Source organism: Zeugodacus cucurbitae, chromosome 5, assembly GCF_028554725.1.
Source record: "Zeugodacus cucurbitae isolate PBARC_wt_2022May chromosome 5, idZeuCucr1.2, whole genome shotgun sequence".
NCBI lineage: Eukaryota > Metazoa > Arthropoda > Insecta > Diptera > Tephritidae > Zeugodacus > Zeugodacus cucurbitae.
In genome coordinates this window covers 65,216,550-65,244,263 of record NC_071670.1, presented here as the reverse complement: position 1 = coordinate 65,244,263, position 27,714 = coordinate 65,216,550, and the positions used below count along the sequence as shown (strand labels likewise).

Sequence of the window (27,714 nt, the reverse complement as noted above, 5' to 3'; positions counted from 1 at the left end):
TAATAATTATTTTATTTCAAAAAAGTAATAATTGTTAACCAATCGAACATGACGATGCTTTAATAGATGACTTAACAACTATTCAACTCAATACAAGAGAAGAGAAACTCAATGCAAGGAAATATCGGAAAATAGGAAATTGGCAAAAATATTATTTATTTTCTCAAGCAATAAATATTTAATATAAAGAACTTATTACATAAAATTGCTCGAGGAATAAACCACCACATTTCAATACAATAATAATAACAGTTTTACTATAATAATAAATTTTGAAACTAAGAAAAGATGAATACTGCTTTGAAAATATAAAATTTTATACTTGAAATTTTTTTAAATTAAAACTTCTATATTTATAAACAACAAATAAGTACTCTTAACTATATGCTTACTTGAACACATCTCGTGCAAGACAAGCGGAAATTAAAACTTCATCTCTCAGACATCTCCACACTGACTTTTGCAATGATTTGCGTAAAATGTCAATTCATTCATTGAAGTTTCAAATGTACATATGTATATAACTATGTATATATAAATATATAAATATGAATATTTTTGCTTTTTATGCTTTTCGCATGACGACATCAACAAACTGCATTCATTGTATATTAGCATACTTATACACTTATTGCCTCGCTAAGTCCATTAAGTCATTCTTAGAAATCGTTGTGCTCTCGATTACTGCAAGCTAAACAAACGCAATCAATCATTTAATGATCGGCACATTATTTGTTGTGGTATTTTCCAAAATCATCATTGACAACATGATGGTAAAACTGAGGTCGTCTTTTTAAAATGGCTAGTTATAATGCGAGTCATGTAACTACAAATAATCTCTTTTAATTTATAGTATTATTCAATGTATTAGTTCAAAATTAGGTAATTTGTTGTATTTGAGACAAATATTTATAAAAATATTTTTTTTGAAGAAGCATATTGAATCTATAAAGAATGAAACTTAATATTTTTTTTAAGATTATGTGTTCTACTACACCTCAACTTACTACTCTCAGACGAATCTGAAGATAGTATGTCGCATTACTACTTTTGTATGGTTGTGAGCTAAAAAATATCCAATATTATATTTGTTGGTAAACGACAAATGTTTTCCCATGGCAAAGATCAGCAAAAAATTCGCACTTTCATTAACTTTCTTCTGACATAACTAATAACGTAGGAATCATTAAAACTGTCAAAACAATTAATTATTTTGTATTTCATTTCATTCACTCATATTTGAAAACAAGATACCAGCCTGCGAACCTTTTACATTTGTACGATTCATCTTAGCTGAGATAATTGTCGTTAAACGCCTCAAGATGGGCCAGCGGGTCACTAGCGACGGCGCTATTGCTTGTTTGATTGTGCATCTGTTTATATGTATGTATATATATATCTACACCGTTATGTAACACTAATTGTAAATTAATTTTATATATGCTGTGACTACTTGAAGACATTGAGTTGAATGTGCATATAAGATTTGTCAAAACTGTGCGAGCGGCTTAAACGATCGGTGTCGCTCAAGGTGTTAAAGTGTTGAAGTGACGATCTCGCGAACTTAAACGAAAATAAAATTTATTATAAAGGATAAAGAAAACGCAATGCATTACATTTCAAGTGTTTTAGTGAGTACACAAAGTGTGGTTGAGTGCAAATGAATATTTATCGTCTCTTCAAATGATTCGAAATCACTTCACATATATGTATAATCCCTACAAGTAGTGCTGGAGAAATTTGAAAATTACTTGCATGGAGCTTCAATGTGGTGGTCAAACAGTTTTATTTCATATTTTATTCCAATCCCCATGCTTTATCGTCAAAATAAATTAATTTGGTGTGTGTTGTGAACTATTTACAAAGTGTAGGGTGTTATCAAGACTTCATAAAGTGGCTACATAACAATTTATGCCAATTCCACAAATATTCTAAAATACCTGTAAAATAATTCATGGAAATGATTCGAGGCTCTGAAATCATATTGATCCCACCTTCGATGATTTTAATTCTTTTAATTACACTTTCTTTTCGCTTTTGAACTCCGAACTACTTATATATATATTTGGCGTAGAAACCTCATCGAACACTTTCAGAGCTGGAGTGTGTTCATCTATTCGTACAACATGACCTAGCCAGCATAGCCGCTGTCTTTTTATTAGCTGAACTATGTCAATGTCGTCGTATAAATCGTACAGCTCATCGTTCCATCGTCTGCAGTATATCGCTCGAAAACCCCAAGAGTCGTCTCATCGGATGTAGTTATCGTCCACGCTTCGGCGCCATACATCAGGACCGGAATAATGAGCGACTTGTAGAGTTTGATTTTTGTTCGTCGAGAGAGGACTTTACTTTGCAATTGCTTACTCAAAGTCCAAAGTAACACCTGTTGGCAAGAGTGATTCTGCGTTGGATTTCAAGGCTGACATTGTTATTGCTGTTAATGCTGGTTCCCAGGTAGACGAAATTATCTACAACTTCAAAGTTATGACTGTCAACAGTGACGTGGGAGCCAAGACGCGAGTGCGCTGACTGTTTGTTTGATGACAGGAGATATTTCGTCTTGTCCTCATCCACCAGACCCGTAGAAGCGAAGAAGCGAAGTGCTTTATCTAGTCTGAAAAAAGCAGAACAAACGGCGCGGTTGTTGCTTCCGATGATATCAATATCATCGGCATACACCAGCAGCTGTACACTCTTGTAGAAGATTGCACATTCTCTATTTAGCTCTGCAGCTCGTATTATTTTTTCCAGCAATAGATTGAAGAAGTCGCACGATAGTGAGTCCCCTTGCTGAAGCCTCGGTATCGAATGGCTCGGAGAGATCCTTCTCGATCCTGACGGAGCTTTTGGTGTTGCTCAACGTCAGTTTACATAGCCGTATTAGTTTTGCAGGGATACCAAATTCAGATACTTATATATATATATTTTATTCAATATATTTGACATGACCGATTGTAAATTACACTTAATATTAATTAATATTAATACTTATTGAGAAGTTTTACTCTTTTTCACCTCTCTCCCAGTGCCTGCTTAGCCTCGCACAACTTCCAGTCTTCAATAATGGTGAACCACTATTTGGCAACGAAAATGTACACATTAAAGTGCATGTACCTGGTGCATCAATAGATTGTGAACCCGCTAACAAGATTACTCATCCCCACCATCATCAACAACATAAACACCATAAATATCCATCACACAAACCAGTGCGACCCCAACTACGGCACAACCAATTCGATGATTTATTGGAAAATATTCTATTATCAGAATTTGAAAGTCCAACTATTAATACTCATTTGGATTATACAGAACATACCGATGATATAAATGAGCATTTACCGCAACACACCGAGGGCTATAAGAGTGATTATGGCAAGGTTGTTGATAAGAGACCTGAAAACTTTGTAAAGACCTATAAGATTATCGAATACAAAGAACCGATAATTAGCAAAAATATATACCCAACACAACAGCGACACAAACACCAACATAAGCCGAAAACACACAATGAACTATATAGAGTTGTTGAGTCAAAATATTTGCCATCCACGGCGGAGGAACATGAGCTACATAACACAAATCATTACCAATATCCCATCCGAACACAAACAAAATCTACTAAACCTCACACCAATTCGAAAGCGACTACATATCTGACAACTGCGAATGATTATAATGGTTTTAAGAGTGCTCATAAGACAGAATCGTCGTCTTATAATGACGCTAATTCAGATCCACACGTTGCCTTTAAACCGAATACGAATATTTATTTGCCACCCTATGAAACTCCGGTATCATCAGTGGATCAAACTGACACAGTGGCCTATAACGTTTTAACTCCAAAAGATACTCTCAGTTTACCTAAAGAAACAGAACCGCTTTTTAGTAGTGCTGATTCAAGTCCGCTCGATGACTTCCAACCGAACACGAATGTTTATTTACCACCATATCAAACGCCAGCAATATTAGGAGCAGCCCATAAATTTTTAACCCCCAAAGAAACTCTGAGCTTACCCACTAAAGAAGCAGAGGACTTCCACGGTCAATTCAAGTCTCCCACCTTTAATGATGGACATTTTAAACCCTTTATTGGCGACAAGTACCTACCTGTTGGGGGAGAAAGCTCAATTACGCAAGCAGCAGCTGAAACTTACACCGGCATTGATAGCTATTCTGCAAGTCATGTACAAGGCTTAGATCATCACAGCCACTCACCCTATCGGCGCTGGAGTACGCTTATTTAATTAGTTTTAAGAGTATCTAGCCAAATGTGTATATAGACGAGTTTAAGTGTATTTAAGTGTTGTAATGTAATTTATTTATACAAGTGCGTACCTTTTCAGCATACACAAATAGTGATGTAGGTATGTACTATATACTATATGTATATGTTCAAAGTGTCTTAAGGCGATTAGTTAAATAAGCGTATAAAATCAATACGCATAATAAAAGTACTAAAGAATAGTGTGGCAAAAAATAAAAAAACCATATACTATATAATGTTTTATTGGAACTTTGGCGTCGCTTGTCAACACTTAAAGGGTTTCTTTAGGTTGAGGGTTTCTCTTATAACGCGGTTGGAAGAGCCAAAATGATTCACTTGAAAAAAAAAAAACTTTGTGGAAAAATTATCAATAATGAAGCAGAGTTCTGAAAAATTTCTCGGGAAACTCATTAACTTCATTTTATATTTTTTATTTGAGAAATCCTCGCCATAAACTTTGACGAATTGAGAATGTGGATATCTTTGGTATTAAATTGAACATTTTATTTTAGAGATTTTCTCCATTATGATCAATACACTTTAGCATTCATTTTTATACTCTCGCAACAAAGTTGCTAGAGAGTATTATAGTTTTGTTCACATAACGGTTGTTTGTAAAACCCAAAACTAAACGAGTTAGATATAGGGTTATATATATCAAAGTGATCAGGGTGAAGAGTGGAGTTCAAATCCGAATGTCTGTCTGTCCGTCCGTCCGTCCGTCCGTGCAACGGATAACTTGAGTAAAAATTGAGATATCTTGATGAAACTTGGAACACACGTTCGTTGGGACCGTGAGAGGGTTGCTTTCGTAAATGAGCAAAATCGGACCACTGCCACGCCCACAAAATAGCGAAAACCGAAAACACATAAAGTGTCATAACTAAGTCATAAATGAAGTTATAAAAGTAAAATTTGGAACAAAGGATCGTACTAGGAAGAGGCATATCGGTTATATGTATATATCTCGCAAACCAATAAAGCTATATAAACCAAACTTTCTACAATCAGTTCTCTTACGTACCCCACCACACACGAAGTTGAAATCGGATAATAACCATGCCCACACCTCCCATACAAAGGTTAGGTTGAAAATTACTAAAAGTGGGTTAACTCAGTAACGAAAAACGCCAAAAACCCTAAATTTCACATAAGAAATGGCAGATGGAAGCTGCAATCAGATTTTTTTACAAAATGGAAAATGGACGTGGCGTCGCCCACTGATGGTTCAAAAATCTCAGGAAATCAAGACCGATTTCAATGAAACTTGGTTTATAATAGTTTCCTTACATCTCAATGATATGTTGTGAAAATAGGCCAAATCGCTTCACAACCACGGCCACTTCCCATATACCAAAACTTTGAAGACGATTGAATCGTGTACTTTACAATATATAAAGTAAGCACTAGTGAAGATATCGATGCAGAACTTTGCACAAATACTACGTTTATAGTGCGGCAGCCCCATTCTAAAAATCGCCGAAATCGGACCATAGGTTTTCAAGGCCCCATTTATCGAACATGAGGACCTCGGTGCTTCTGACCTAATATTATGGTTTCCAACTTTCAATGGACTTTATACAATATATATGACGAATACGTGGGTCAAATTGTGTATTATATAATATAAAAAAAAGTTAAATAAATAAATTGCGAGAGTATAAAATGTTCGGTTACACCCGAACTTAGCCCTTCCTTACTTGTTTTTCAATATTTCATTATTTATTGAATCTGCTTGTTGTAAATTGGAATTGCTTGTATTCATTGGAACTGATTTTCGAAGAACTTCTTTAACCAAACCCTTTCATATAAATCATAACAGTATATCGGAACTCTTCAATTTAAAGTTTCCAGTTTTTGATATTGCTCTTCTTGGAACACCCCCTAAACTGCTTCAGAGTTTGGTTAAATGTTCTTTCGCAAGTAAATCCGTTATTTCTTACATCAATCCATACAAGCCTCGTTCTGAGTTTTGTGGGATCCAAAGTTGAGACATTTGTTTACCAAAAATGGATCATAAGAAATTTTATCTATTCTAATGACCTACAAACATATATAAAACTATCATGAGACAAAAACATCGAAGTCAAGCAAAGATAAACTCCGTGATTTCGAGAAGCTTCATTAAATTTATAAATGGCGGCTCCAATTCGATCCAATGACTACAAAAATTACCATTAAGAGTAACCCTCGTACAAAGTCTGGTCTTTGCCTTTTTCGCTACATTTTTCTCGCTTTCACCAGTAGGCCGTTTAGAAAAAAATATATCCAAGGAGGCTTGTTTCTTCCTCCCTCTTAGAATGTTCGGGAAATGAGTTAGGTAAGTGTCATTAAAAAGGTTAGATGCACGACCTGTTGCAACTTTTTCGGGGTGTTTTTTCCACTTTTTCTACCGAACCAGACTCGTATCTCGAGTGTATTTCGCTCGTAATTAAAAGCAAAAAATTACTTGCTCGTCGGCTCGTATCTCGAAAAACTCGTATGTTGGGGCACTCGTATGTCGAGGTACTACTGTACATGTAAAATAATTATATTTATTTCTTTTATGAGAACAAATAAAAGACTGTACAAACGTTAATAAGAATCTTCATATTTTAAATTAAAAAACGAAGTGGCGGCTGCTTTTTCATGCTCACACGTGTACATATAGACATTTGTATGCCAATATTCAGCGGTCTAAAAACTTTTGAACTTGGGCATAAATTGTATAAAGAAGATCATATAAGTGGCTATTGAGCCGAGAATCTGAAAAAAATTAATTTTTTTGCGCTCTAATTTTTTTACATAAAAGAATTTCATGTATCGCGACTTACATCTCTTGCCATATTGCAATTCAGCACGAAGAAACCGAAGCCATCGATGATGATCTGCTGGTGTAGCATTTGCAAAGCAAAGCTTTGTAGCTTGATATATAGTGAACAAATAGTGAACTCTCATTAATAATTATGCTGTGATTGTACATAAAATAGCTCGCGGCTATATGCTATATATGTATATTCATGTAAATATGTATAGGCGAAACTTACCCGCGTTGAAATGTTGAAATCTTCAATATCATGTCGTATTTTGTGTATATTGTGTGCGAGGAAATTTGTCTGCACAAAAAAAAGAGCATTAAACACTTCATTGAAGTACTTAATTTACAAAACTTTCAAATTGTGATAATCAAACCATTGTCGAATAAACCACCTACCGATCGCATACAATTTCGTGACGTTATCAGCAGCAAAAAGATGGACACGGCAGTTGGAACAATTAAAAGATACTCTGGAACAGAAATATAGATACATTAGTAAACCTTTATATAAACAGATATTTACCGAATTATATGAAATTAATCGGTTCATAACTACGCTCATCCCAAAACACCCGGTATGTAATAAACTACTAAGAAAAAATAAAAGAAAAGATAAGAAATACCTACCATTGAACTATAATTTTGAAGCTAATCCAATCTAATTTGTGATTTAATGTTATGTTCCAAAGAGATCAAAGGTAGGCAAAAAAAAGACCAAAATCTTCAGAAACATATGATTGAATAGAAAGGATAGGCTTTCATGTAAATTGACGCAAAAATTGGACCGCTAATACCCTTTAAGTGAAATACAATATCTCAGTAACTTCTGAACCATTTTGGAATAAATGTATCATTGACCCCAAATATCTTCTTCTTCTTCTACTTGACTGGTTATAGCCGAATCCAGAACAGCGCACCGCGCATCTCTCTTTTTGGCAGTTTGGCGCCAATTGGTAATACCAAGTGAAGACAATTCCTTCTCCACCTGGTCCTTCCATCGAAGTGGAGGCCTCCCTCTTCCTCGGCTTCCACCAGCGGGTACTGCATCGAAAACTTTCAGAGCTGGGGCACTTTCGTCCATTCGAACAACATGACCCAGCCAGCGTAGCCGCTGTCTTTTTATTCGCTGGACTATGTCTATGTCGTCGAATAACACATACAGCTCATCCTTCCATCGTCTGCGGTATCCGTTGCCAATGTTTAAGGAACCATAAATCTTCCGCAAAACCTTTCTCTCGAAAACTCCTAGTGCCGTCTCATCGGATGTTGACACCGCCCACGCTTCTGCACCATAAAGTAGGACGGGAATGATGAGAGACTTGTAGAGTTTAGTGTTTGTTCGTCGAGAGAGGACTTTACTTTTCAATTTCCTACTCAGTCCATTTCCTACTCAGGTGCTACCTGTTGGCAAGAGTGATTCTGCGTTGGATTTCAAGGCTGACATTATTGGCGGTGTTGATGCATCATCGGCGTACGCCAGGAGCTGTACACTCTTATAAAAAATTGTACCTTCTCTGTTCAGCTCTGCGGCTCGAACAATTTTGTCCAGCATCGGGTTAAAGGAGTCACGCGATAGCGAATCACCTTGTCGATCCTAACGGAGCTTTTGGTGTTGCTCAACGTCAGCTTACACAGCCGTATTAGTTTTGCGGGGATACCAAATTCAGACATCGTGGCATAAAGGCATCTCCTTTTCGTGCTGTCGACAGCAGCTTTAAAGTCGTCAAATAGATGGTGTGTGTCGATCCTATTTTCACGGGTCTTCTCCAAAATTTGGCGTATGGTGAATATCTGGTCTGTTGTTTATTTACCAGGTCTAAAGACACACTTATAAGGTCCAATCAGTTTGTTGACGGTGGGCTTTAGTCTTTCACAGAATACGCTCGATAGAACCTTATAAGCAATGTTAAGGAGGCTTATCCCACGATAGTTGTCGCAGATTGTGGGGTCTCCCTTTTTGTGGATTGGGCAGAGTACACTGAGATTCCAATCGTCGGGCATGCTTTCTTCCGACCATATTCCGCAAAGAAACTGATGCATGCACCTTACAGTTTAGAAATATACTACTACCACGCCTTCTTCTCATTTTCCCATATTTCACTTCTAAGCCTTTCAAGACATCAGATACCAAAAGTGAGGATCACTGTATCACCGTTTACTATGTATATATCGGCCCTTATATTATCCTAGGCATTTTAAATAAGACATTACCCCAACTCTATGAACGAAAAACGTGTATTCCTTTCAGAACTTCAATAACACTCTAAAACACTGGACTGGATATTGGACCAAACTAAGTTTTTTCGGGAGATTAAGTTATAAGAAAAAGAAAGTGCATTCTTCGATTTTCGAAGTCAGCCTTCAAAGTTAGAAAAAGCTTTTTTAAAATAGTTATTGTTAACATATATAGTTATTAAAAACTTCGAAAGTCTGTATTGTTATTTTTAAAGAAAACCCCATTAAAACCCTTACTTACCAGTAATATGTTCTCCGTTGTAAACCATCCAATAGGACCAGTAACATTCCGAAAGTATCATAACATAATCCTTCACATAGTTACATGTCATCGACATACCCACAGCTTTCTTCAAGAGTGTAAACATTTCGTAGATCTCCTGATAACACTCCATGAAGGTCTGCAGCTCAGCGCATATTTTGCGTTCAAATTGGTCGCGCTTCTGAAACTTAACACGATAGTTGCGCTCACTAAATAAGACCAAACGTTCAATATTCCCGTTCAAATGGACCACCTCGGTACGCAACATTTCCATAAAGAGCATAATTTGCACGGATCGCAGGTTACAAATTAGACCACTCGGTATAAAGGGTATGAAAAATGTCATCCACTTACGATTCCTACTAATCTCACGTAGGTAAGCCACATCAATTAGAATCACAACAAAAATGAAAATGCTGCTGCGACAAAAGAATTTGCGATAGAGTTGGAATTCGGCGCGGACACCGACGGCACCATGCCATTTGTAATGGAGTTGTGTGTAGACCGTGAGGAACTTTTCCATAGCACGCCGCCGTATTATCGTTTCGGTGAGTATTACGAAATGCGATATAATTGTGCCAATTAGTTTCAGCAAATCGTTAAATTTTCCAAAACTATCGCTGTTGTAGAGTATCGAATCGTGATTGACGCTAGTCCACAAGTGCACCAAGAAAAATAATATGAAATGTAAACAGTGCCAAAGCAACAGGAATCGCTGCTGCCAGATGCCGGCGGACTGTGGGCGTTGGTTGACCGTGGCGAGGTCACATTGCCGTCCCAATGGCACGGCACACATACCGAAAAGCTGGTGCAGGCGCAGTTGTAGCAAGGTGAAGGTATCCAGCAGCAGCACCGGCTGCTGCAACTCAGAGTTGGTGGTCTTTCGCGGCTTCATATTTGCATAGCTCGTATGTTGGTGGCTTTTGTCACTCGAAATCAAGTTCTTTTCTTCTTGTATTGGCGGCTGACTGACTTACAATAGCCGTGTTTGTTTCATACTGACAATCGTATATGCCGTTACAAGCGTGACCTAATGCAGAGTTGTACGCAATCGAAAAGTGAATTCATTTCGCAATTCCATTAATTTGATTGTTCGTTCCACTTGTCGCGAAATACGTATGTCCGCGATGCTAATCACCCTTTTCTGACACAAATTGAGTAATTGCTATCGCCATCGCTTGTCAGAGACACACTTTGCTGACGCTGGCTGCTCAGGAGCTGTGTTCGATGCCAAGAACAGGTGTTCAAACTTAACAAGAAATGTGTATGGAGACATAAAGACTTACATATGTTTACATGACACTCGTACCTCGGTCATTAAGTACTTAAAAAGAAAAACAAATCGGTTATTGTTTTCCAAATCCTTATCCACTTCAAGTCGAGCAATCATTTATTGGTTTCATAGACAAAAAAAGTTTAATAATCCGACAAGTTGTCCAGACAAGGCCTTTTTGATGAACTATGTTCATATATTTTTCAGGTAGATGGTATTCGAATCATTTCAGATCTGTTCTCGACGGGTTCTCAAGAAGACATGCAAACTGACTATTTTCGGCCAGAGCTTCTCTGTATTTGGAGTTTACCTTGCTTGTAAAGATTGTATCATTTACTTATTATGAAGATTATGATCCGACGAATAATAATATCATATGTGTAATTTTTCTAACCTTAAAAGTAGTATTTTAGCAAATATGAAACTATTTGAGAAATTATACTGGAATGGCAGACCTTAGACGCATATAAATGTGGCTCTATTTCTGTAACTTAGCTTCAACAGTCAGGCAAATCCAGACCGTCCTGAGTTGAAATCTTGGCTGATATTTCGGAATCGAAATTTCATCATAAATATCTCCCAGGAATCTTTCTGTTTTTCTTCTGCCGAAAGTTGAAAACTTTCCCTCTTAGGTCACAGTCATCCATAGTTTTTGGTAGTGCTGTTGTTTTTATACCCTGAACAGGGTATATTAAGTTTGTCACGAAGTTTGTAACACCCAGGAGGAAGCGTCGGAAGCCCTATAAAGTATATATATTAATGATCAGTATGTTGAACTGAGTCGATTTAGCCATGTCCGTCTGTCTGTCTGTCCGTGCGTATATATACGAACTAGTCCTTCAGTTTTTAAGATATCGTTTTGAAATTTTGCAGATGTTATTTTCTCTTCAAGAAGCTGCTCATTTGTCGGAACTGCCGATATCGGACCACTATATCATATAGCTGCCATACAAACTGAACGATCGGAATCAAGGGCTTGTATGGAAAATTTTCGCACTTGACTTGGTATCTTCACGAAATTTGACATGGATTACTGCTTAAGGTAATAACATAATCTCCGAAGAAATTGTTCAGATCGGTTAACTATATAACCTTAATGGCACAGCCGAAGTTAACGTTTTTTCTTGTTTACTCTAAACTAGAAGACCAGAACTTTATAATTAGATCTCGAACGATAAGAAAGAAGTTAATAGAAAATACTTATAAAAGAGAGATAGAGATTTAGAACATACAAGATCTTGAAAGAGTCAACGTAATTGGTCCCATCGAAAGCGTTTTCATACAGCTTCATCAACAAATATTTTAACTTCTAATGAGACTGTCAAATAGGTTAAGCTCAAAATAGCTAAGTCTATATGAGAATTTCCCACTATGTCAGCTTGAAACAAGAAATATGCTCGCTCTTGATCGGATAAAATTCAGATATTTCCAATTTCATATTCGCAACTCTATATATTAAACATTATTATACAACAGGCAACTGAAGAACGTCACCACTGTGCAACCAATTAATCTAATGTGTAAAGTAAATTAAATAGATTTGATATTTCAAAGTAGTCACTATTATTTTTAGATCCTTCCTTGCACTATCGAATTTTTAATTCCGTTCTTTGATGAATGCGCGTTCAATTACGATAACCGCAGTTACCATATTTCATTCAGTCGCTTCGAAAGCTTTGCCATGTGCAAACAGGTTCCTTTCGTGGTACGTTTTCACAGGAGATTGTTTCAAATCATCGGTTGTTGCGATGTTTCCTGGCATACACAGCCAAGAGAGAACAGGCTTGCCGAACAACGTTTAGTCGCTTGGACGATACTTATTTTGCTAATATATACCTTCACCTTCATAAATACCTTCGTACATCCGGCGGAATTTCTCTTCACCAGTGAAAGTTTTGGTTATTTCGTCGATGCGCTCAAAGTTACCATGGCATATGTTACGGTGGTCATCATCTATATGGAGACTGTGTTGCGGCGTCAGGCGCTACAGCATTTCTGGCAGCGATATGCAGTGTTGAATGCAGCGATATCTCAAAAAGTTCAAAGCACAAAAATCGACTGGCGTACACAGTTGCGCGCATATCAACGATTTCTTTACGTTTTCTATGGCATTACGGTGTTTGACTTTATTTTAGAGATCGTCTATTACGTTATGCGTGAGAAGAACGATCATATGCTACAGTTTATGCTTATGTTCACACCCTATACTTATATGATACATTTGCGGAATATGCAAATCATATACCATATTGTGATTATAAATCATGAATTGGTGAAATTGCGACACGACGTGAGCCTACTGGCGGAGTATACAAGATTTACACGTACCGTAATGCCTTTCGAGGGTTTCGAAGGCTTTGTGCGTCAAAAGTTAGCTGAGAAGCAGTTGCAATATCAACGTATCTATGAAATGTGTGACTACTTTCAACAGTCCTTTGGTATTTCGGCGATTGCAGTGCTTCTATTTACATATGTCCGTTTGGTAGTTGACGCATACTTCACGCTCTACTCGTATCACATAACCAACCGACCTGAGGTCATAGGTAATATGAAGAACTATTCAAAATTTAATTATTCTTATTCTTTGATTACATCTCTTTTTGAGTTGTTGGTTCGTTTCGTTAATCGTCAAGGTTCGGTGAACGGAAGTAGTATTATATACATAAATACCAAAAACTTCAGAGAGTCGTAAGAAAATTGCCCAACCTAATCGAAGTTGGTCGTAAGATAAATGTCGATCTACAAAGTAGGTAGGCGTGGCAAATTAGGAGTATTTGTGAAGAAGCCTTGAGATTTGAAGGATTATTACATAAAAGTTTGGAAACCTTTAAAATAGTACGCATACGTCGTGTGTTCAAAAAATGACGGGAATTTAAAATTAGTCAGACATAATTCCGGGATACTTTTTCCCTTTTTTTTTTAATAAAGAGAACTTCAAAGGGTCGTCGTTTTACAAGCATACGAGAAATCGCTGAAAGAGCCCAAAGCTATCACAGTTTGCTTGAGTTTGAGAAGTGTTTCGACGATTGAATGAAGAGCTGGCATAAGTGCATAAAATCGAGTGAGGACTATTTTGCAGACGACAACAATAATTTAGACGAAAGAATATATATTTCTAAAAAACAAAAATTCCTGTTATTTTTTGAACACACCTCATATATTATTTTTGAGAGAATACCATTATTTAAAAAAAATTAAAATTAATTTTGAATATTACTCGAAGTTATCAAAAATCTATACTATTACTAATAAATATGTTTATTTATCAATTTCACAACACATACATATATCAATTAGATGTGATCAGTTGTGAAAAATGCGCTTTCACTCAATTACGATCCCTTATCATGCATTGACATCCTTCGGTGTATACGAATTTTCAATATTTTCAAATTCACCACATCGCAGTTGAGTTGAAAGCTTCGCGATGACTATACAAGTGCCTTTCGTTGTGCGGTTACACATACGTTTCTTTCAATTAATCGGTTGCTTCGACGTCTCACTGCACGTACAATCCAAAGCTCAAAGGATCAACGAACAACGGCTCGTGGCCTGGACCGTACTACTATTGCTCGCCTTTTCCATAACGACGGTGAACACCTTTGTTAGGCCCAATGAATTTCTCTTCACCGGCAATCGTTTCGGCTACTTCAATGATGTACTGAAGGTCTGCATTGCACAGCTGACAGTTCTCGTCATTTATTTGGAGACAGTGTTGGGGCGTTGTGCGCTGCGCAGCTTTTGGCAAAGATACGCGTTGCTCAATCAGAGAACTGCAGACAAATTCAAAGGGGATAACAACAATTGGCGTACGCAATTGGGCACATATCGTCGTTTTCTGTGTATTTTCTACGGACTAACGTTAATTGATGCAACCATCGAGGTATTGTTCCATTCCATGCGTCCAGCTGATCGTAATCTGTGCCTGTTTTGGTCGATGTTTATACCGTTCATCTACATGGCGCATTGGCGAAATATGCAGATAATTTTGCATATCGAGATTATACGCCACGAGCTGGAGAAGTTGCGTCACGATATTGGTCTGCTCGCGGAGTATACGAACTTTGCTCGACGCGTAGTGCCCTTCGCGGGTTTCGAAAAGTTCGTGCGTCAAAAGTTGGCCGAGAAGCAGTTGGTCTATCAACGCATCTACGAGATGCTCTACTACTTTCAACGCGCCTTCAGCATGTCCACCATGGCGGTGCTGTTGATGCTCTATGTGCGAGTGGTGGTCGATGCGTATTTTATGTTCTTCAATCAATATGTCGGCTGGCAATTTATGGGTATTTTCGTAAACCTACTTTTATTTGTATTTAAAGTAGACGTTTGAGATTTTTATTGTAGTCCATGTGATGGTCTGTGTCATTCATATAAGGCGTTCTTAGTTGTAGTATTAAGATCAGTTCTAGGAGTTGCTGTTATATATGGTTCTCATGGACCATATAGTAGCAGAGAAGTTTTCTGTAAACCGGATAAAAGAAAGTCCACGAAAAAATGCCGATAGAGAAACCCCAAATTTTTTGTCTAAAGAAATTGTATCGCATCGATCATTACTCTTTATTTATTAACAAATTTCTTCTAACATTTCACAGAGAATTTGCTGCTGTTGCCTGCATACTTAGAGATTCCAGCGCTTTTATTGACATCTCAGAAGTGCATGAATGAAGTATGTCGACACCTTTGAATTCTCATATGGTTTATGAAATTAATTTAATGAAATTTTCTTCAGGTGAAGTTCATAGCTTTTGAATTGCACAACATTCGGAGCTCGGTGGACAACTCACTCATCTCGATTCAGGTATTTATTTGAAACAAGTAACTAAATATTTCTCAAATGTTTCAGACTGATCAGTTATTATCGCCAGTACCGTAATATAAGCCATAATAATCGGAACTTCTTCGAGACTTATCGACCAATTTATTAGGTCTACAACTTTGCTTCCGCCGTTTTCCAATAGATGTCTCTAGGGTCGATTAAATCGATTTTTTTATATCAATCTTGGACATTTGTGTCAACATTAACCCAACAAAATATTTATAGAGATCTGTTTGCATCCCAAACTTATTCTCAACTGAAAATGTCACTTTTGAGCCGAGTTCTCGACATTTGCGGGATATTTTGCTTACTTAAATTTACAAAAAAACGGCGGAAGCAAAGCTGTAGACCTAATAATTAAAACTAATCTCGATTCATTTAGAGTAGAGTAACTTTTGATTTCACTTACGGATTCGTTTTGAGACGAGACTGTAACGGCGGCATTAAAAGTGAAGTGGTTAAACATATCGAAGATCTAAAGCTTACTGACACACGGTCGCGTTTGACTTAGGCCGTGATTTAAACGAGGTGGGGCCGTGTTTGCCAATGTGAATCAGGAATATCAGGAGTCGGTCCTGTAGTACTTTGGATTCGGTACGAAGTATGGTAAACGGTCGATAGAATCAGTATTTTCGGATTTAGAATTGGGGTACTATTTACTATATCAAGAACATGGAGATGAGACTCAAAGTCAGGTTTAGAAGCTTTATAAGATACCTTCAATGCTTCAGCTCTTTTTTAATGTGAGGTCCTCTGAACGGATGATTCGGATGGATGCTGAAAAATTTGCCTTTGGTTTTGTGCTCCTCAGTGTACTGAGTAAAAAGTCAGTAGAATACTGATGCGTAGTCTCTAAGTTTCAAGATAATTGTCAAGATTGTGTTACCCTTCGTTTATGTTTGGATTTAGAGAACTCGGATCATTTCAGCTGCTTGTTTATGACCTTGGAGAATGCGAGTTCGACTTTGTGAGCGTCTTGTGGAGAGTTGGAGCACATACCCTATTTTGTTCTGGTGCAATTCCCTATAGATATTCTATATAATAATGAACACACATTCATTTGGTTTAAGTTTAGAGTTTTTATATTATAGTTGGAATTCTTTATTTGCAGATACAAAACTTTTCGCTACAAATATTACATCAGAAAATTCGTATTGATGGTTTGGGCATATCCGCTTTGGATGGAAAAATGCTAGTCAGTGTATGTTTACAAAAAAATATCAATAAATTAATGTCGTTTAAGTGCAAGTGTAATAACATAAATTTACTAAAATAATACAACAAAAAATCTAAAATTTTTTGCAACACCGAGTCCGAAGAAACCATTTTGAAGTATAACAAGCAAAAATTAGGGGTCTTCACGCTAAAGAAAAAAAATCGTCTAAATAGCAGGAACGAACTCGCATTTTTATGCAGAGAAAAAGTGTCACCAACACACAGAACTATTTGAAAAAAGGTTTATGGCCCATAACCTCAAAAAAAAAATTAAATTTTTTATAAAACTAACCATTAAACCACTCTGAGCTCATTGTGAAGACCCCTTATATGCTAATAAAATATTCGCCTTCGGACTCAAGTGCTCCAATGCTATATTGAGCTTTTAGCTAGGGATTAGCTTTTTAAGTAGCCTTCATTTTAAATACATATATATTTTCTCAATTTCAGATTGTGGGCTCCATAACAACATATATGGTGTTCTTCATACAATTTATGCCGAAATTCAAAAATTTATAAACACTACAAAGCTCAAGCATTAAGTTATCGTGTCTGTGTGTATGTATGTACAACGAATTTGCTTTCATTTGTATGCACAACGGTATTTACATAAACAGCTGAATTAAATTTCAAGTGCTGCCTTGTTTTCAAAGCTTATATGTATTACTTAAACTAAAAAACTATTACATTTGTATGTATGTACTTAGCCACTAATAAATGTATGTATGTATATTATGTACGCAATAAAATTGTTTGTGTTATTTATGTAAATAAAATAGGTTTGCTGGCAACACGTGAGCGTTTGACAAAATATATGAGCTTCGTTGCATTTGGAATTGTTTTTGATTTGAATAAAAATATTTAAAAAATACATTAAATTTTTTTTTAAATATCTAAAACAAAATTAAAAAAAAAATTGGAAAAAAAATATTAAATAACAAAATAAAATATTAAAAAATTAAAAAAATATTAAAAAACAAATATAAAAAATGTAAAAAAAATTATATTAATTAATTAAATATTTATCAAAAAAAAAATTCAAAATGAAATATTAAAAAATAGGAAAAAAAATCTTGTAAAACAAATTAAAAAAAAATGTTAAAACATAAAAATATTAAAAAAAAGAGTTTTCAAAAATATTAAAAAAAAGAGTTTTCAAAAATATTAAAAAAAAAGAGTTTTCAAAAATATTAAAAAAGAGTTTTCAAAAATATTAAAAAAAAAGAGTTTTCAAAAATATTAAAAAAGAGTTTTCAAAAATATTAAAAAAAGAGTTTTCAAAAATATTAAAAAAATATTATTTAAAAAATGTTTAAAGAAAAATATTAAAACAAAACATTTTAAAAAATATTTAAAAAAATCAGAAATTATGACTCGATTAACTGCGTCTAAGTGAATGTGAGCTGCGAGCGAAAGGTGTAAGAAAGCTGTTATAAAAGCGCTATATACTACACAACTTGGCAGAACTATTTGACAGACATTTAGTGGAAACAATAAATAAATATGTATGCGGCTCATTACAAGATTTTTTTTTTATAATTTTGTTTAGAAAAAATTTGGAAATATTTCTCCTTCCATTGGCACTGCAGGAACTTGTTAGCAGAAACAAACTATACAAAACTGATTCTGAAATATATATGTATGTATATCTAGTTTATTGCTTAATTGCATTCTCCATAAATCAGTTATAAAAATTATCTAAAATAATATTTAGTATCATAATAGTTGGGCAGTGTGCTGGAACATACTGCCAATGTGTTATATGTATAAGTTGTCTATGCATTATTTTCACGAAAAACCCAAAATCAGCAAACAAAAGAAAAGGAAATTAGAATGTATATAAAAACTGATACTGGCAACATACGACTGTATACATATGTACAACCAACGCATAGACTTCGTGTTCAAACAAAAAAATGCACAGTTACTTCCCACATTGCTCACACTTCAGCTAGCATGAACACTGCTTTCTACACTCTACTCTTTAATCGTACTCATGACTCGATTCACGTTTCGTTATCAAATTCTCACGTTCTTCAGATGTGCTTTTAAGTAGTGTAGAGCCAGCCGGCGGTAAGACAGTGCGGTTAAGCGCCTTCGTGCGATGTAAACCTTCGGTGAGTCCAGATTCTGTAAGTACTTCCACTTCGTCATCGTCCATGTCGCGCACCGAGAAGTATGGATGCGATGAAGTGGGACGGAATTTATATGCAGTCAGCACGAAGAAAACATATGTGGCCATCTCGTGGAACATCTCATCCAGCCAAGCATACTGGAATGCCACGGTCATCTTCAGCAGATACACAATGATGCGTGTGAAGTAAATGTAACAGACTATCATGATATAGAACTGGCGGAAAAGCTTGAGTTTGCGCAAATTAATGGCTGCTTTGCCATCGGTGGCTGAGGCCTCATGCAAATGACGTATGGACCAGACAATCGGGAAGAGTATGGCACCGCAGCAGAGCAGATCGACAAAGATGAAAATATTGCGCCAAGTGCGGAACTCAATGTCACTCTCCTCGGACTCGTCAATTATGATTTCGGCGACGTTAGCGAGCACCTAGTGGAACAGATGTTATGTGTTAATATTTAAAGGTAATTTAATTACTATTATTTAGTTTACCTGCAGCGGTATGACAATCATGAAGATTTTTTTATCCTTATCAGACAGTATGGGCTTAATGAAAGTCCAGCCGGTGCCCATGAGCACGATTGTGATGAATAAAACGGAACCTTTCAGCCTATGAGTGATGAAAGAAATATTAATTTTTAAGTTTTTTAATGAAATTTACACAATAATCTGTTAACGAAAGCTTTTATCTAAAACTAAATAAAATTTTGTGCAATTCTTTTTATACTCACAAATGTGTAATATAGTACAAAATCGCCCAGGCTTCAACGTGTTCACCACGTATTTCAATAAAATGATAATTAATGGCATGGAACATGAGCGACAGCGATTTAAGGAATACCAATAAAGCCATTATATAGTGTAGCTTGTGTGCGGTATGTCTAAAAGTGAAAGCAAAATATTAACAATCTTATCTAATTACAAAAACAAAACAAAAAACAATTACGCACTTGCTCTTCTTCAAAATGAATATCCAGAAGAAGCCAGATAAGCAAAATAGTACACTCATCATTGAATATAGCGCCGGAAGCGGCATTTCACCAGCGGAGAGGAAATTATTCTCATTTTTCTCTTCAATGTCGACCTAAAAAAATTTCAAAATATTTATATTTATTATAAAAATAAAATAAAAAAGTGTTTAAACAACCAACTTACATCAAAAGAAAGCTCTTTCAGTGTTCTATAGTTGGGACAGGCGTGGAAATGCAGATTGTAGAGACCCTCATCATGCAATGCAGCCACAAGCATGGAGAACTGTAACGATTACTTGTATATATAATACACAGTTGTATTTATAAACAATACAATTAACTTACCGACATGTTATAATACACCTTGCCATCAATTACTTTCTTTGTCAATGGCATTGTATAGTTTCGGCAAATCTCATACTGCGCATTCTCGAAGAAATTAATTTGGGTGGACATAAGCGCCGGTGCAGCTTTATCGGCTTTTTCTGGTTCATGTGGTAAGGGATTTTCATCTTTTTCAGGCTCATGTGGGAAAGGATTATCGGCTGGTGCAACAGATAATGGTGCCTTCTTATCAACCGCTACTAATGGCATTTTTGCTGCAGCAACTGATGGCACTGCAACCGCTGGCGCCTTATTCGGTGCGGGTGGGTTAACAGGTGGCAATGGTGATGATGGCTTAGCAGTTTGTGGCACTTCAACCAAATCATCGTCATCAACTACTTCGTGCTCGTCCAATGGTATATCGTTTTCTTCACCCATGGCGGCGGCATCATCACTACGTCTACGGCGTTGCAGGAAGATTGTTGAATCACTAAGTTTAGAGTAACGTTTGCCACGGTACATGGGCAGCTCATCATGATTGCGTACAATATGTTGATTCTTCCACTCTGGCGAACATTTTACTCTTACACTGCGAGTAAAGTGTACAGAAAATATTTTATTTTGTAAACAAATTTTTTTTAGAAAAAAGATACTTACAGCAGATTTTTCAGATCAAACAAAAATATTAAGATGGGCCCACTACGTTGCATTTCCGAAGGCTCTTCTAGTATACATTTGTTTTGATGCGAGTCCAAATAGGGATTTAATTGATCGATTGTCGTTTTATCTAGCGTAAGTCCATACTAAACATAAGAAAAAAAAAACATAATTTTAATACAGATATATAGTATAAGATAAAAATAAATGCTTACCAAATCTTCTTCATTCTCATCTTCGATATGCAATTTACTCAATTGCACATCCAAATGTCCACCAATATAGAAACCGAAGGTACTCAAAGCGATATATGGCCGCACATCATGCTTTAAGCGAAACCAAGCCTTAACATATCTGTTGTATTACTTTAGTCTATATTGTTTACTTACGCGCACTTCTAGATGATGTTTTCTGCCCGCCACCAATGCAATGAGTAGCGTTAGAAGGATTAAAAATTTGTATTTTGTCTGATGACCCATTGTTTGCTTTTGTTATTTATGGCTACAACAGACGTCTGCGGTAGCTGACGGTGTCAGTTTTGTGTCAATTTGTTTTTTCTTTTTCTATCGGCAGAGAAACATTTAAATTTGTTTTATAAATGAACTTTAATGAAATTCCACAATGCTATACCTGTTATCTCAGTTGTACTGCTGCTTTGATATTTATTAATTAATATACAATTTTCACAATAATATTTCAGCAGCAGCAAAATAGCAGAAAATATGTACGTATAAAATTTACGATTCGTCAGGAAAAGTAACATCTGATTGTCAATATTAAAATAAAAATAACGCTAGAGGTCGCGAAAATTTTTAACGCTTGACTCAGAGAGAAGAATTTTATCTTGTTAAAAATAAATAACTAATAATAAATAATAATTGTACTAATACGAGTTGTGAAAGATATTAAAACAAAAATTTTATTGAAACATTCACGTTTAATTTCAGTCACCCTGTACTAGTTAACGCATCCGGCAACTCGCAAATGATTTTGACAGCTGTCAAAAAGCAATGCTGACAACTGAAGCAATATGGACTTCCTCTTTTTCGATACGTTCGCGTTCGGGTGAATTTGTCAAAAAATTCAACAAAATAAATCTTAGGTAATCTTAGTGAAAAATCATATAAAACTCTTTGGAAACTTCAACAAGTGCTGTGGAAAAGTGTTTTATTATGAATTATGCGTTTATTTCCCAACAATTTTGTCACACACGAATTATTTCGTTACTCATCTACGAAGTGAAATGAATTTGCTCTCGACTTGACCGTATTTCAATGCCGTTGATGTTTTGTTACCAAAGCCATGCAATATGTAATTTGCAACATCGGCTAGATGAAATGTTCAATGAATGGATTTATGGAATTTATAGAGCTTGTGGATTTTCGCTATGTGTTGCGCTTGTATTTCAACTACAACAAATATTGGTTGCGGCGTTCTAGTTACAAACTGTCAAATTTGCATATGCATGTAGGCATGCTCGTTTGCTGCGTGGCTTTCAATAAAATTCTACATTTTTACACTAAACCATAAATTTTTCGTTATTACGATAATATATAGCGTCCACAGCACTTGGAAGATCCTACTGAAGCGTTAATATTCAGAAGTTTCTATTCGTTTTAACATAAACTTTGTTTTTTATTTCAGCCATGGTGCGAATGAACGTATTGGCTGATGCCTTGAAATGCATTAACAACGCTGAGAAGCGTGGCAAGCGTCAGGTTCTCCTGCGTCCCTGCTCGAAAGTTATTGTCAAATTCCTCACTGTCATGATGAAACATGGCTACATTGGTGAATTCGAAATTGTCGATGATCATCGTTCCGGCAAAATTGTAGTTAATCTGACTGGTCGCTTGAACAAATGCGGCGTCATCTCGCCCCGCTTCGATGTCCCCATCAATGATATTGAAAAGTGGACCAACAACTTGTTGCCCTCACGTCAGTTCGGTTATGTTGTGTTGACCACATCCGGCGGTATCATGGATCATGAGGAGGCCAGACGAAAACATTTGGGAGGCAAAATTCTTGGTTTCTTCTTCTAAGCGGGACACAGTAGGATAGTTACACTTTAAACAGTGTATTTAAGCTATTGCAGCTGGCAAAAGCAAAGTGTTTATATTATTTTTTACAAAAATAGAATGATAATAGCCACTGAAATACTGCAGTAATTGTGTGTGGAGGAGAATAAAGAATAGAAAAAAAGTTTTAAACACATGCATTTCAATATTAATGTATTAGTGACGAGTTAGTTGGTATTGCGCTTGCGCGTCATACACTTTAACGGCTATATTATTTTTTTGTTATTTGTAATCAATTGTATTTATTGCATATAACAAAAGTGTATTAGGATTACACTGGTAAATTTTACAATTGGTAAATTTGTATATAACTCGAATAATCAAAAACAATCATTTGAAAAACAAATGTACCACATTGATCTGTAAACATCTCAAGCTCTGCAATGTGAACGACCTTTCCTCCAAAAGTTTCTGTATATGCTTGTCCATATTGGATGTATTTTTTAAATCTTTAAAATAAGTGGCTCGTTACTTATGAAGAATTACGTTAGGCAAGCTGTTGCCTTGGTGTTTTAGATTTCAATATCAACGATGGATTTATACGAATCGTTTTTGTATGCATTCGAATATTTTGCTTAAAAAAGTATCCCTTCACACCGTATGGGAAATAAATACGCATTTTAAGGTAAACAATAATTTTATTTGATAAAATAAAACAATAATAATGCAAAATACTATATACAGTTTGCAAAAAGGAAAGGATTTCAGTTGAAAATTTAAAAAATATTGAAATATGGTAGAACAAGAAATCTGTTTTTTAGTTTTTTTCATTATTTTTTTAATTTGTCTCTAGTTTATTGTTTAACACTGTGCTGTTCCCATCAATATTTACAGACCTGTTTTTGGTATCGGAAAACGCATAATTGTAAATGGTATTTTGTATGTCAATTCTACATCTTAACTTTTGTTCCAAGTCCAGCAGCTTCATAAAGGGTAATATACTTTGGAAGAATAACTCATCATCATCACGCTCATTTGAAATTCGTATCTTTTTCTCCAGCAATTCTAGTTTTCGTTCTTCAAGAGTCAACATTTCATCAGCGCTGCTGTGATGCCTTTTATTTACTTGTGTCGCTACTGGTGTATTAGACGTCAATTCATAGTCAGTAAATTCATTTTTAACATTAATAAATTGTGTGTTTTCCGCAGAGTCTTGTGTGGAATTGTCAAAGTCTACTATGGGTGTTTCACAAGTTGTAGATTTGGATAAATTTCCACTAATTTTACGCGGTTTTATTTGGTCTTTCAAGAACAATAACGATTTGAAGTGTGCCCATGTTGTATACAGTTCGTACTGAGCTTCAGATATGTCAGGATCTCCGGATTTGGCTACTAGTATCTTTTTGTATTCACTCCGAAACTGATCTCGAATATATTTCCATTTCTTTTTCAATAGATCTTCTGAAAAAAGGATAATATTGCGAGTTAATCTAAGATTTTTCATGTATAAACGTTCAGATATCAGATATCACGGGGTCTTTCTGTTCGTTGGTGTATACCTTCAAATTAGAAAGGTCAACTGTAGGAATAGAAATTGATGAAACTTGTAAAACACTTTGGAAAGAACTGCGCGCTGATGCTGATTGAATGTGCGAAGTATATAGACATAGTAGGATGCTGAGAACGATTATTTAACGAGTGCTCGTTTTGTAAGAGAAACTTTTCGTCGCTTTGTGTGCCGGTAAATAATGATTTCTCCTATAAAATACTTACTTGGTTGTTTCATAGCGGCTTCTAAGCATTCCCACTCTTTTTCGACCAGGTAACGATTGTGATAAGCTTTATGTTTTTGATCCCACAATATTGGATGCAAAACAATTTCATTAATAAGTGTATCTGGATCAATGTCCATCGTTTATTTCAAACAAACTATTTTCAGAAAAAATGCAAAACAGTAAATAAGAAAACAGCAAACGGTAATAATCGCAAAATGGAGTTCAAGTGAGCAACCACTACACAACCTGTTTTTGTCGCTTTGCTCTCGCCCTCTTGAAATCGCTGAAATTCGCTTTGGTGCTCGCTGTCACTTTGACAACTTTGAGATGAAAATATATATGTATGTATGTACATGCAGCGATTTAAAGCTAGAAGTAGCATCAGCTTCTCGCTTCCACTCGGACGCCAACGCTAATATATTGTGAAGTTGCTACCACAACGCCTAAAAGTATGCAATAAAAGTGGGTAAAATGGTCGTTAAGTTTTAAAAATAAATAAATTTTGTTTCCTTGGTGGAAATGCTATTAAAAATCACGCAAAAATACTTATTAATTGATTATCCATGTATCAAAAAGCCATAAATATACACATATTTGCAATTTGGGCATTTTCAGCGCTATTATACTACACATGTTTTATCAATATTTTTCATGAACATTCTTGCATATCTGGAAGTTTGTAAGCTTGTATGTACAACCCAAAGTAACTCGTTTTTTATCTCAATAACGCTAGGAAACATATTTCATTTGCCATAAACGCCGCGAATATGTGTGCTTATCAGCAACACATTTGTATTTAGTTTGCACTCGATACTAACAAAAATGCGATACTCTAGTATATATGTAGATTGATGGCTGCTTACATGAAATAATGGCACTTTTCAAATTCTTTTAAACGTTTGTGACTAACAGCACTCTGCAATAAATCAAGTTTGGATTGTTGCATTAAGCATACTTATAACATTTGATATTATTTTTCAAATGTGTATAATTAAAGCGGCAAAATTTCCATTTATATTATCAGCAATTTTCCAGCTATTCTGATAGTATTGTAATCACTTTGCATTAATTTTATTTCAACCCAACCGACCTTACATACACACATACGTTAACATGTGTCGTTGTGCAAAAGCACAAATATGGAATTAATGCTATTAAATGATAATCTAAAAATGATTTTGCGTCATCAAAATATTATTGCAGCTCAAATACACGAAAGTGATTTAGTTTTTTTGTTTCGCTAATGTCTCACATATATACATATGTAAATTAATATATATGTAAGTATGTATGCATGTATATGCATAACCCAGCTCCCAGTCTACTAAAATGTTTTTATCATTATTATTATTGGATTTCAATTAACTATTTTGCTGACTGACTTTTGCTATCTTGAATAGTTTCTCCTTTATCGCCATTTACAATAAGCCGATCGTTATTGATAACGTCCTACGTGTGCTATTAGCCACCATACCTGTCAAAATGAGTTTGTGCCTTTTTGCACACCTACCACACAATACAACACACGTTTATTGAAATAATAATAGCCATAATTTTAATATTTTGTGTTTACTTATTATTATTACTTAACGCAAACAATTTAATAGCTGAAGTGATAACTAGAATGATTCTGCAATAGTTATACGCGTTATTATGTACATGTATGTAAGCGTATTTCATCAGAATATACTGAATTTTAAAGAAATCACTTATCGAAATAAGCTGAATCACTGCATTGCAAATGGGTTTGTTTGTATTGCATCAGAGCTCAGAGCATTGAGACATAATTACACAAGCAAACTACCTAACTGCACGTACATACATACTCATGTGGACAAATACAGAAGCCTGAAAATAAAAAGAAATCCCTCAGAATTCAGTTCTTGCTGGGTACTCATGTTCTGAAAATACAAAAAGGGCATAACATTGGAATGAAGACTGGAAGAAAATAGCAAATGCTTTGTAAAAATGTACATTAAACGTACTTTGGTACTTACGTACCTATAAATTACATTACTGCATGCACCTGCCTCTTCGCACCTACCTGGTTGCGTGCATTGCATTTTAATGCATTTGCAGAACGCTAGCGAATGTCTGCACTTGAACAGACATGTAATTAAATATGTACATAGCAACTCGAATACCAAGCGCACCAGCGGCGTATCTATGTACATACTTCAGGTTTTTTGCACTTCACATTGAAAACGAAATTATGTGCAGCAAAACAGGAAATTCTTATACGGAGTCTATGCAAGCAACTAAATACATACTAGAAATGTGCAAATGGAACCAAAAAGAATATGGTTGCGTCGATGTATGCGATTAGTCACATATGTATGTATGTATATGTAAGTAAAACCCAGCACGCTTGGCGCTTACTGCATTAAGTAGTCTGGTTTGTGAGACCGGCTGTTGGAAAAAAAATGGACCAGCCCAACACGTTTAAATAGAGGGCAGTAAGCCAGCAGGCGGCAGCTATTATGAAATGATTATCAACTACGTTGCTGCTGAAGTGCATCATTCTTAACACGCTTCGAACCGGTTTAGAGGCATTTCCCAGTCGCATACATACAAATGTACATAAATGTGCATATAAATATGGTCTCACACCTGACGCCGCTATAATGGTATTAAATCCAAGTTACGATAGCTGTATATCAGCAATATATAATCTTATCACGGCGCTTACTTACATAATAAACAAATAATCACAATTATTGTTGAGCACTCAATGGCACTTCTACATATATGGCGAATGTTTATTTTTGCTCATTTTTATCAAATATCAAGTGCTATCCAACTATGTACACATGCACATTATTTTATTTGTCTCTCACGTTTGCAAACAGCATTTAAGCAACGAAATTTAATCTTTAAACGATTATCAGCAAACGCGCTTCCCGTCTACTATTCGTTGATTGCGAGTTATTCACCGTTAATTATGACAAGACACGCTAGAATCCAGGTACA

The 27,714-nt window shown here is 35.6% G+C and overlaps 7 protein-coding genes and 1 long non-coding RNA gene across 9 annotated transcripts; 5 read left to right on the top strand and 3 right to left on the bottom strand.

The window, feature by feature from the left end:
• Positions 1–1,446: 1,446 nt before the first annotated feature.
• LOC105213809 (uncharacterized) lies at positions 1,447–4,503 on the top strand. The gene is made up of 2 exons (XM_011186877.2): positions 1,447–1,631; positions 3,030–4,503. Exons 1-2 carry the CDS (start codon positions 1,608–1,610, stop codon positions 4,248–4,250), a joined length of 1,245 nt encoding a protein of 414 aa, XP_011185179.1. The 5' UTR covers positions 1,447–1,607; the 3' UTR covers positions 4,251–4,503.
• A 2,337-nt stretch (positions 4,504–6,840) lies between these two features.
• LOC105213853 (gustatory receptor 8a) lies at positions 6,841–10,810 on the bottom strand. The gene is made up of 5 exons (XM_011186947.3): positions 9,544–10,810; positions 7,464–7,537; positions 7,297–7,365; positions 7,084–7,173; positions 6,841–7,015 (listed from the first exon to the last, which is right to left on the bottom strand). Exons 1-5 carry the CDS (start codon positions 10,457–10,459, stop codon positions 6,947–6,949), a joined length of 1,218 nt encoding a protein of 405 aa, XP_011185249.1. The 5' UTR covers positions 10,460–10,810; the 3' UTR covers positions 6,841–6,946.
• A 684-nt stretch (positions 10,811–11,494) lies between these two features.
• Positions 11,495–13,462, top strand: LOC128922161 (gustatory receptor 8a-like). The gene is made up of 2 exons (XM_054231808.1): positions 11,495–13,380; positions 13,443–13,462. Exons 1-2 carry the CDS (start codon positions 12,519–12,521, stop codon positions 13,460–13,462), a joined length of 882 nt encoding a protein of 293 aa, XP_054087783.1. The 5' UTR covers positions 11,495–12,518.
• Positions 13,463–14,255: 793 nt separating this feature from the next.
• On the top strand, positions 14,256–17,604 carry LOC105213855 (gustatory receptor 8a). Its single transcript, XM_011186949.3, has 5 exons — positions 14,256–15,120; positions 15,430–15,503; positions 15,567–15,635; positions 16,765–16,854; positions 17,319–17,604. Exons 1-5 carry the CDS (start codon positions 14,265–14,267, stop codon positions 17,385–17,387), a joined length of 1,158 nt encoding a protein of 385 aa, XP_011185251.1. The 5' UTR covers positions 14,256–14,264; the 3' UTR covers positions 17,388–17,604.
• An 885-nt stretch (positions 17,605–18,489) lies between these two features.
• Positions 18,490–21,740, bottom strand: LOC105213810 (protein GPR107). Its single transcript, XM_011186879.3, has 10 exons — positions 21,585–21,740; positions 21,344–21,517; positions 21,170–21,280; positions 20,955–21,100; positions 20,319–20,886; positions 20,158–20,256; positions 19,953–20,086; positions 19,734–19,883; positions 19,495–19,612; positions 18,490–19,431 (listed from the first exon to the last, which is right to left on the bottom strand). The coding sequence occupies exons 2-10, from the start codon at positions 21,431–21,433 to the stop codon at positions 18,853–18,855; spliced, it is 1,995 nt and encodes a 664-aa protein (XP_011185181.1). The 5' UTR covers positions 21,434–21,517; positions 21,585–21,740; the 3' UTR covers positions 18,490–18,852.
• A 167-nt stretch (positions 21,741–21,907) lies between these two features.
• LOC105213811 (40S ribosomal protein S15Aa) lies at positions 21,908–23,161 on the top strand. Its single transcript, XM_011186880.3, has 2 exons — positions 21,908–22,056; positions 22,599–23,161. The coding sequence occupies exon 2, from the start codon at positions 22,601–22,603 to the stop codon at positions 22,991–22,993; it is 393 nt and encodes a 130-aa protein (XP_011185182.1). The 5' UTR covers positions 21,908–22,056; positions 22,599–22,600; the 3' UTR covers positions 22,994–23,161.
• Positions 22,914–24,881, bottom strand: Adf1_11 (transcription factor Adf-1). 2 transcript variants are annotated; one of them, XM_029041360.2, is made up of 2 exons: positions 24,743–24,881; positions 22,914–24,430 (listed from the first exon to the last, which is right to left on the bottom strand). In XM_029041360.2, the coding sequence occupies exons 1-2, from the start codon at positions 24,879–24,881 to the stop codon at positions 23,808–23,810; spliced, it is 762 nt and encodes a 253-aa protein (XP_028897193.1). In that variant the 3' UTR covers positions 22,914–23,807. The 2 variants fall into 2 exon arrangements, with proteins under 2 accessions (XP_028897193.1, XP_054086979.1); XM_054231004.1 differs by having other exon boundaries at positions 22,914–24,427.
• On the top strand, positions 24,427–25,277 carry LOC128921946 (uncharacterized). Its single transcript, XR_008471255.1, has 2 exons — positions 24,427–24,710; positions 24,792–25,277. It is a non-coding gene; the product is annotated as an uncharacterized LOC128921946 (long non-coding RNA).
• The last annotated feature ends 2,437 nt before the right edge of the window (positions 25,278–27,714 follow it).